This window comes from Monodon monoceros, unplaced genomic scaffold (genome assembly GCF_005190385.1).
Source record: "Monodon monoceros isolate NGI ecotype Baffin Bay Population unplaced genomic scaffold, NGI_Narwhal_1 Super_Scaffold_22, whole genome shotgun sequence".
NCBI lineage: Eukaryota > Metazoa > Chordata > Mammalia > Artiodactyla > Monodontidae > Monodon > Monodon monoceros.
Genome location: NW_021703779.1, coordinates 127,331,457 through 127,341,607, shown reverse-complemented (window position 1 = coordinate 127,341,607; position 10,151 = coordinate 127,331,457). Strand labels below are relative to the sequence as shown.

Sequence of the window (10,151 nt, the reverse complement as noted above, 5' to 3'; positions counted from 1 at the left end):
GTAGTCGAGAAGAGGCCCGAAATATACAGCAAATGCCTCTGCTTTGTATCCTCAAAGCATTGTTCTTAACTCAGTGATGATAGGAGATACAATCTACATACTGGGCACCCACTCTGTACTAGACTGTGTCCTCGGGGCATCAGCAGCAAACCAAAAAGAGCAAAATTCCACGTCTTTGTGGAGCTCAATTCCAGAACATTCTCTCTTGAATGCAACAGGAAGGGATAACAGTGTGGAAAGGGTGAAAGCAAAGTTCGAAAGTCTGGAGAGTCTGGAAGTTCAGATGATTGTAGAGGAGGGGGAGTTCCAGAAGGAGAGAATGGAAAGGCTCAAGTAAAGACAATACTTGGCAAGATGGCCTAGGATTCCACAACCAAAAGCCAGACCTAAAAAGAGACCCATGTGAAAGACAGGAAACAGTGGTCAGGTGTAGAGCTATGCTCTGGGTGTTGAGGTGCCAACAGTGGAGTCCTGGGGACTCCTTTGTGGTGCCGGTCCTACTTGATACTTAAACGTTACCATGGTGAGATGGGACGCCCCTGAGGGGGTGGTATTTCTGACCCGCAGACCTTGCTGGTCATCCTCAAGCCACGTCACAGCTGCACCTTAGTGAAGTGGATGCGATGGATTCGAGGACGAATCAGGCAAATTGCACTTGGAAGATGGTGAGCTTGAATCACCCGTAACCTACTAAGAGGCCTGGGACTTGTGGGCTGCCATCTAGCAGGACCACAGCGTGTCCTGCCTGAACTAACCCATGAAGTCACAGCAGCCAAAGATCAGCCCAGGCAAGAAGGGCCTCCTTGTGTCCTGGTCACTGTTAGCGTTTGAAGATGGAAAGATTAAGTTCAAGAGAAGAGTTGTGTCCTATGAAATCAAGGAGGGCATGCCTAGGGGACATATAGACACGATTTGGCAATCCTAGGCTGTCTGAGCTCCGGGCTCGCCCAAAGGCCAGCAGAGGGGAGGGGCACACAGCACTCAGTGCACTGGAGGAAATGCCCACCCTCAGGCCCAGATCATAAAGGGATCCAGAGGGAGGGCTGGCTGGGGCTGGGTCGCATGCTCAGCCTTCCCCGGTTATTGTCCTGGGGGTCATTGTCAGTCTTCCCACAGACACGCTTCCAGGTGGGGGCCATCCCTGGGCTCTTCCGGGGTCCATTTCCAGTTTGCTCTGTCCACTGCGTGCCTTACCTGCCGGTTCATAAAGACGTAGATAATGGGGTTGTAGATGGTGGCACTTTTGGCGAAGTAGGATGGCAGGGCGGCCACCAGAGGGTGGAAGGCGTAGCCAGGGTGGGCAGCGGCGAAGCATGCAAAGAATGTGTAGGGCCCCCAGCAGAGGCAGTACGCAAAGATCATCACCATCACCATGCGGGTTACCTCCTTCTCCGCCTTCCGGGTGGATTCGGATTCTTTCTGCTGCTTCGCCACCTGGGGGGGACAGAGAGTGGCCCCCGGGGACATTGAGTGGGAGGACCCCTCAGGGCTCCGTACCCCAGGGGATTCCATGTTGCTGCTGCTTGGGTAGCTAGTCAGGGAGGGTAGCGGGGAGAAGCAGATGGGCCACCCGAGTGGGGCCAGCCTTGTGGGAGCTCTTCCAGGCTTGGAGGTGGCACAGCTGGGCTTGGCTAAGACAGCCCTGAGCTGCGTCGCCGAGTTCTTGGCTTAGCTTGCTTCCTGTTAGGAGTCTGTGAAGGAGGTAAGGAGGCTGTGCCTAGCCTCACCTGGTCCCTTACCAGAGTGTCCCCTCCCATGGTCAGGTCTGAGGGGCCGGGCAGGAGAAGACACAGGGGCGGCCGCCACCTGCTGCGGGCAGGGACCGGCGGCAGACAGCTGAATGGGGACGAGGGGTGACTGAGGGCTGGAGCGCATTCTGGAGCCTGGGCTGCGCAGCCCAGAGCTCACTCGGACCCAGCTGTGTGCGGATACCTGTGGGAGTCGGCTAAGTAGCTTCCGATCCCTGACCGCCAACGCGGTGAGGGGAGCGAGGAGGGAACAGGTCACACACTGAAGGCAGTGAGGTCGGGGGAGCTTAGCTCCAGCCCGTGGCCTCCACTCCACAAAGAGCTCATAAGCACATGCTGATCCGATTGTGGGCACAAGCCTCTTCGTAGAGGAAAGGTGCCGCCCCAGAGGCCTCTTATTCCCTGTGCCAGGCAGGAGCCCAACGGGGACAGATGGCTGATTGTAGGCAAGCTGATTGACAGAGGGACAACGTACGCACGGTGCTCAGGACCCCGATCTCATTCTCCTGCTTCGCTCTGATTTCCCACACCAGGGGATCACCTTCCCGGGGGGAGGGGGGAGTACAGGTCTGGGGGGCAGATGGCACGTGAACGGGACGCGAGCGCTCCGGTAGCCGCCTTTGCAAAACACCCCTTGACTGGCAAGTTTAGCCTCTGGATCTGGCCGGCTGTGCTCCACTCCATGGCAGAGGCTGGCTTTCCACCCCCGGGATCAGGAGGAAATGCAGTTGTGGTCCCTTATTGGGTCCCTCCACGAGGAGGCGGGCAGTCCCTTCCCACCCTGTAGGGGCGAGGCCGAGGGAGCCAGGGCTGCGCCTGCCACCTCGAAGGCGTTGGCAGATTCTGGCAATTCCAGATATCTGGTTCTGGGGCTGGAGAGCGGACTGGGCGGTCCTCTGTGCCAGCCTAGACCTCCCTGGCGTTCATGAGCCTGCCTGCAGGGGTGAAGCTGGGGGGGTGTGGGGCTCACCGCTCGGATGGCCAGCCACACTTGCAGGTAGCAGAGCACGATAACGCTGAGCGGGATGAAGCAGCAGGTGATCATGAGCGTGATCATGTAAGACTGCACCCCAGGGTAAGAGCTGCCGCTGAACACATCCGGGCCGCACGAAGTCTTCAGGCCGTGGGGCCAGTACCTGGGGAGAAGGGCCGGCAGCCCGTCCTGAAGTGGGCAGGGACCCGAGCCCCTGCCCGCCCCAGCACACCACTGACTTGGGTAAGGTTGCTGGGCTTTTTTATTGAGGTGAAATTCACGTTACATGAAGTGAACAATTCGGAGGCATTTAGTGCGTTCGCAACGTTGTGCAACCGCCACCTCTGTCTGTAGCTCCAGAACGTTTTCATCACCCCCAAAGGAAGCCCTTCAGAAGGATCTTAGGAAATCCTTGTCCGTCTCTGGTCTCACGTTCCCTTCTTTTTTTACTCAGGGGTTCACAGGTGTTAAGACAAGAGGGTGCCTGAGGATTCAATGAGCACGTGTTCAACAGTCGCAGCCACTGTGGGCACGGGAGCATGAGGAGGGGACAGACAGGGCCTGGTTCCTCGCACTGATGGCAGCTTCCCAAAGAAAGACCACACCCTCTCCAGGCACCACAAGAACTTGTTCACCAGCCTGCAGTGCAAGATACAAATGCAACGGCCTTGTCCCGTCCAGCCCCCTCAAACACCTGAGCCGTTTCCTCGGAAATGCGGGACTTCCCCCAAAGGATCCACCTGGAGAGGACACTGTAACCGACAGCCCAGGTGTACCTACGACCCAAGGAGCCTCGGAAAGGGGGCCCCTCAGCAGGTGCAAGAAAGAGGCCTGGGGCAGAGTAGGCAAGAGGGCTCTGGAATCCAAATGTGCCTGTGGCCTCAGCCGGCAGCGTTTCTCTATGGGTTCTCATGAGCTGCTCCTGTTTGGGAGAAACAGACTTTTCCAGAGGCTTGGGGACCACAGGGCCCATTTCCACGTTGCAGCCAGGCAGAGTCACGCATTCACAGACAGTGCGCGCTCCAAGGGGTCTCAGCGAGAGTCAGGTCCATCCTCAGTTTACTCGTGGAGCCACAAAGGCCCAGGGACTGGAAATGATTTGCCCCAAGGTCACAAAGGGAATCACGAGTTTGACCCTCCCTGCTCTGCTCTAAACGAATCGCCTTCCTGGCACCCTGGCACCCTTACCTGCTCCAACCAAAGATGGGTGGAGCTGTCCACACAGCAGCCCAGATCCAGGAGAAGGCAATGCCCGCAATGGCCAACTTGGCATCAAATCTCACGTTGCCAAAGGGCTTGCAGACCACCATCCACCTCTCCCAGGAAATGATGGCCAAGGACCAGAGACCGGTGATCCCTGCAGGGGGAGAAGCAGACAGAGGAGGGCTTTGAGTCAACGCTTTTCAAGATCAAGAGGACACCCCCCCCACCTGCAAAAGCTAATTCTCCAAAAAGTGTTTTCCGGTCCGGGAAGCAGCGGGTCTCTTGGTCAGTTTCTTTCTCTAAGCCCTGCTTTCCCGGCTCCTTCCCCACTGGGCCTGCACCCGCCTCCCCTTGCCTTCTCTGATTCGGCCTCATGGCCCACCTCGCTTCCCATCTCTCTTCTACTCGGCCACCAGCCTTTCTTGTGGTGCGGTCAGTGCGACTCCTGACGGCCACGTACACACGTGAGGCCACACTGAGGTACTGCAGGCCCAGCCCAGAGCAAGGAAACAGGACGTGTGCAGAAAGCTGTGCCCTCCTGCCAGTGGGCAGGCCTCCCCTCAGCCCGGGCCTCTCAGCACCGCCCACCATGCAGCGGTCTGTGGATGGAATCCGGGGCTCCATGAGCTGGGGTGGGGAAAATGATGTCTTTGTTTCCACTAAGCTCTACTGGACACTTGGCCTTCTTTACTTCCATTGCGGTGTGGTAGCATTAGCAGTGCCCGTGACTTGGTCACTTTACAGGGGTGGCAGACATTTCCCAATATGACTATATTCATTACTACTTTGACATTTCAGTGACTGTCTGGCCAGATACAGTTATTTGATACCTTAATAAAGAATGGCGTCACGAATACTTCTAAAAATACTGCTAATACTAATACTTCTTTTGTATGTGTGGTATGCGGGCCTCTCACTGCTGTGGCCTCTCCCGTTGCGGAGCACAGGCTCCGGACGCGCAGGCTCAGCGGCCATGGCTCACGGGCCCAGCCGCTCCGCGGCATGTGGGATCTTTCTGGACAGGGGCACGAACCCGCGTCTCCTGCATCTGCAGGCGGACTCTCAACCACTGCGCCACCAGGGAAGCCCAATACTAATACTTTTAATGAAGGAGTATGTCACTAGTGTTTAATACTTTGATAACTATATTTCAGCATCATTGGCTTCCTTTGTAATCCTATGGATCTCATTGTGCACATTTGCCAAAGTTCTTCTAAGAAGGAGTCCATGGGCTTCCCCAGAGGGCTGAGGGTGTCTGTGTCCCCAAAACTGGTGACCCGAGAGCAGACCTCGAGCAGTTACAAAGGCAAGACAGGCGTAAGCGAGGAGCCACCCAGGGGCGCCAGGCACCAGCTACCGAGGTGCATGGCGTGTTGGAACTTGGGATGGACTTCCTCTGCCTAACCTTCCCTGGTAAAGTAACCTGGTGGAGCTGGCACCACTAGTAATTCAAGTCATTGACCAGGTCCCCGCTCCCCTGTCCCTCTAGTCCTAGTGTCTTTCTGTCATTCGTCTCCTCAGGATCTGAATTGGAGATCACTTCAGGCGGTAACAAGACAAACCCAAGTTAGATGTGGAAGCTAAGGACCCAGGCATTGTGACCAGCTGGCCCTGGGAAACTTGAAAAATGGGAAGGCAGCTGCAAGCCTTCATTGCTTTGATGGCCGGGGGCCTGGAGACAGGCTGCACGTGGTGAGTGCTGTGGCCCTTGGGCTCCCTGTCATCTCGGGTGGACGCCAAGCTGCAACCCCACAGCCCTTGGTTCTGTCCTGGGGACGTGGTGCAAGGGCCTCTGAGGCGACCTTGGCCTTGTCAGGCCCGCCTGTGTTCCTCTTCTTCATGGGCCCTTGGCAAGGAAACCCCGCCACCCTGGCCTTGCCGGGCACCCGGTGCAGACCCACACCCTGCTCTCCCTGGCTCAGCCCTCGCTCCCTTGTTCAGCCTCCGCGCCGTCAGCCAGCCTCCTCCCGGTCTCCCCACGGGGCCCCCTCCTCCCCGCTCCTCAGCGTGCCGTCCTGGGGCCTATTGCCGCCCGCTGTGTGCTCACCCGCGCTCTGGCCACCCAGCCAGCCCAGCTGTCTGTGCCCCTTCCTGTCCCGCTGAGTCGACATTCGGCTCCCTCGTCGCCGCCTCCTCCGAGTCACGCTCCTCTGAGGCTACTGGTGGTGCCATGTGCTCACTGTCTGGATGGGAGGCCCGCAGGCCTTGGCCCCTGTGTGCAGCATCCTAGATGCCTTACAGCACGGAGCCGGGAGCGCAGGTGCTTATGGCCAAAGTTGACGTGAACAGGGTCACAACCCACGGAGATATTAGCAATGGGGCTGGTAGGATCTAGTTTCAATATCTCGGAGGCCTCCCCTCCCACACTGTTCTGAGATTATGTGGATCTGTCTGTCCCCGTTCAGAGATGTGCCTTGAACACGCCCCAGAGGCACACCTGCGGATTTTGCCGCGTGAGTGTTTCCTTTACGCACGGGAGGCTGTGCCCAGGCCCCGGCTGGCTTACCACACAAGGAGACAGTGAAGCCCTCCACGATGCACAAGGGGTGGCCCAGCACAAAGTAGCCGTACATCTGGTTCACAACGCTGATGGTGCTGGCAATGACCGTCTCCGCCAGGTCAGCGACGGCCAAGTTCACCAGCATCCAGTTCAGAGGGTGGCGCAGCTTCTTGAACTTCATGGTGGCTGCCAGCACGGGCCCGTTCGTGAAGATGGAGGCGATGAGCACGAAGACCATCCAGACGCTGGTCAGGTGGTACACCCATCTGGGGGCGATGTGGTAATTGGGGCCGTCGAAGGGGTCTGGAGGCAGGAGACACAGAGGGCACAGCTACATCTGTGCCGCCCCCCTCACCCCATCAGAATCTCCCCTCAGCCCTCCTGCCTTCCGCCCGCCGCACTCACCTTTGCGACTGGTCTTACCCTCTAGCTTTGCCCGCCTGCAGACAACCTTCCCTCCAACCCGTCTCTCAAGCTCGAGGCCACGGCCTGCTAGATGCCTGCACGGGCATCCTTGAACTTAACAAGGCAGCACCCCTCATCATCGCTGCCGGGTGCCGCGCCCCCGTCTGATCTGCGCCCCGCCATATGCCACGTCGGCCTCCTGGAGTGTGGTTGGCTGGCTTGGTCCTCTCCCCCGAACCCTTCTGTGCCTGGGCCTCGTTCGCCCCTACCGCAGGGAGCTCCCAGAAACCTGCCAACAATATCTGTGACCACGCTAGATACCACGGGCTCCCAAGGAACAGGCCTTTGACTACGTGACACCTGTGTAGTGCCCGTTTCTGTGCAAAAGGGAGCAGAGGGAAGGCACTGGGGCTGCTGCTGGGCCCGAGAACAGCAACCCCCCAAGTTGCCAGCACATCTGACCCAGAAAGTCCAATGGGTTAGCGTGAGCAGAGCATCTGGAACTAGGAGGTGTGTGGAGCGCTCCGGCGTGCAGGCAAGTGAGAGGGGCTGGGACGGTTTCAAAACAAGGCAGCCCAACCGTCCTTCCTGGACCACCCATGGAGTCTGGATCAGGCAGGGACGAGGGCCGTGTGTGGCACAGAAGGGACAGGAGCGCTCCGAACATGGGAAGCAAAAGCAGGTGCACCAGCCTGCCCCCTTCTCCTGGAAGTTTCAGGTCTAGTTCTGTGAAGAAATGAGTGCAAGAAGGGTATCACAGTCAACTCCCAGGTAAGGGTCTCCTGAGAAATACAGGGCGGGAGGGAATTGGATATGGGGGCTGGCAGGAAGCAAGATTTCTTCCAGTATACCTTGCTTTCTAGATTTTAATTTGGAGCCTTGTAAATATTTTATTCCATAATTATAAAACAACATTAAAATTTAAAAAGCAATCCCTGAAAAATCAAAAATAAAACAAATGGACCTGACCGCATATGCACTCGGTGGCATGGTCACATAGAGAGGGGCTACTCGCAGGGACTCGAAAAGACGCTAGTTTGCCTATTCGAGCCTGGTGGCATGTTCCCAAAGGATGAAAAGACCTGTCCAAAGGTTAAGCTTTGGGTAATGATGTTGTTGGCGATAGTGTTGGCGTCATCATTCTGAGACCATTTTGAGTGTGTTTGAGATAAAGCAAATGAGTAACGAAATGATATTCTAATTCCAACTCTACCCACAGCCCTTAAGAACACGATTCTTAGTGGGAGAGAAAGGAGACGCAGAGGTCAAACCCAACTGGCTCCATTGGGGAACCAAGTCACTATTTGGAACTGGGCGAAATAGAAGGAGACTCAAGCATCTCTTCTGCCTTTCCCACGCACACCGTATCCCTGGGCAACCCGATGGCATGTGAGAGCCTGTTTCTCTTTATCAAAGTAGTGAAGCTAATAAATGAAGACAGGGTCAGAAGAATCCCAGTGTCACCATTTCGAAATCCCCAGTGGTTTAATGGGTCCTGGCATTGAGTGTCAGCAACTACCAACACTGTGGAAAAAGGGACCCCCTCCTAATGGAGCGGGCTCGCCCAAACACCGGACACATCCGCCTGGCTGCCCGGCAGTCCTTCACGGTGCTTTATACCAGCCCAGCTCTCCTCACCTTAAAAGCTCCCAAACCTTTCGCCATCTGATCTCTTAATTGGGGACAACAGACTCGCTTTCTTCAACAAATAAATTGCAAGGAGGTTGAGGGGGAACCTCTAAAAGTATGACCTTGTGGTAGTGTTTTTAAAGAGTCCTTTCTTCTTACAGGTACCTACCGAAGATTTACAGAGGAAATGATGTGATGTCTTGGATCTGCTTCCAGAAATCGGCAGGAGTGGTTAGTGGAGGGGGTTAGAGATGAAATAAGACAAGTGATGGATACCCGGGGGCCATTATACTCTCCCCTCTACTTTGGTAGACACTTGAACTTTTGAAAAAATTTTACAATAAGGAATCTTGTGCATCGATGAAGCCCCGTGGGCCTCCAGGGAGAGCATTGCTGTGTCTACATCGAGGACATTCTGGGGTGCAGTCAGGTCAAGGTGAACTTCACGGCTGTCAAGGAGCTGGTGTGGCTTCTGGAAACTGCAGCACGTGAGACATTCTTAAAGGAACGGAAGGTCTTTGGTTTGAAGAAGGGACCCGGGGAGGGGGGCCAGGGGCTGAGGGTCATTACAGTCCTCAGGTCTCTGATGGGCTGGCATGCCCAGGGCAGAACTCGGGCTGCCTCGATGGAGTTTTCGGCTTTCTTTTGGGCCAAAGCCCTCTCTACTGGGACAGCTCGGAGCAGAACAGCTGCCCCGGGAGCCGAGCTAGCCTCTTCCCTAGCGTGTACCGCCAGAGGCCAAGGGCTCTGGGCGTGAACTGGGACAAGATGGCCACCACCACCACGGTCTCTTCTCCCCTTAGACTCTCGAAGTCACTCACCCTCCTGCGGGCCAACCCAGCCTGTCACTCCTGCTGGTGGCCTCCATTTGGCTTTGGGAGATGCAAAGATGAGTCAGGCCCAGTTCCCTCCCTGGAAGCTCAGGGATGAGTGTATTGAGCGCTCACTAGCAGTCTGGGGCCACACGGGAAGAGTTCATGAGCTTTCCTGGGACAGGAATTCTCAGAGGGTCTGGGAAGCCCATGTGGTTTGAAAGTGTATATTCGATATTACGGTGTCCTTTTACATTCAGAGAGGATCCCCCCATTCATGTTATCATAAAGGCTAAGAGAGAAGGCCACTCGGGCCTGTGTCCCAGGAGGGCCGTTCTAGCCAGCGTGACCCAGCCTTGGCACCTATTCGCTCACCTCTGGTGGAGTTGCTGTTGGTGTAGGTGAAGACGCTCCCCTGGGTGCTGTCCTCAAAGCTGGTCTGTGGCTGCCCACCTGCAAACCTTTGAGGGCCCCACTGCTGGGCCATGGCTCTGGAAAACCCTGTCCCCGATGCCTGCGGACCTGGCGCTGCCCGGCGGTCACGGTGCTTTATACCAGCCCAGCTCTCCTCACCTTAAAAGCTCCCAAACCTTTCGCCATCTGATCTCTTAATTGGGCCTGGGACTTAGACCTCCTACTTCCCCACCCCTGGGCCTCCTGGCTCCTAAGGCGAGCCCACGAGGGCGGCTCAGAGGGATTTGCTGGGAGCCGGGCTCAGAGCCAGGGTGGCTGTGGAGGCTGCCGTGGGCCCTCGCTGCTGTTTCCCTGTCCCCTCTTCCCTTCTACCATCCAGCGTCTGCTCCTAGGCCGGGCAGGCACAAGTGTCGGGCTTTTCAGCCCGAAGCCCAGACCCACCTTTCCCAGCGGCTGCTCCCCGAGTG

At 56.7% G+C, this 10,151-nt stretch overlaps 1 protein-coding gene across 2 annotated transcripts in view; it reads right to left on the bottom strand.

Annotated features, from left to right (window-relative positions):
• The window catches only part of OPN1LW (opsin 1, long wave sensitive), a 23,805-nt gene extending 13,981 nt beyond the window's left edge, over positions 1–9,824 (bottom strand). For both annotated transcript variants that reach the window (XM_029239869.1, XM_029239868.1), the window contains exons 1-5: positions 9,646–9,824; positions 6,431–6,727; positions 3,910–4,078; positions 2,719–2,884; positions 1,195–1,434 (exon numbers count right to left, since the gene is read on the bottom strand). In XM_029239869.1, coding sequence (XP_029095702.1) covers positions 1,195–1,434; positions 2,719–2,884; positions 3,910–4,078; positions 6,431–6,727; positions 9,646–9,757 — 984 coding nt within the window. In that variant the 5' untranslated portion in view covers positions 9,758–9,824. The remainder of the gene's footprint in view (positions 1–1,194; positions 1,435–2,718; positions 2,885–3,909; positions 4,079–6,430; positions 6,728–9,645) is intronic.
• Positions 9,825–10,151: the final 327 nt, after the last annotated feature.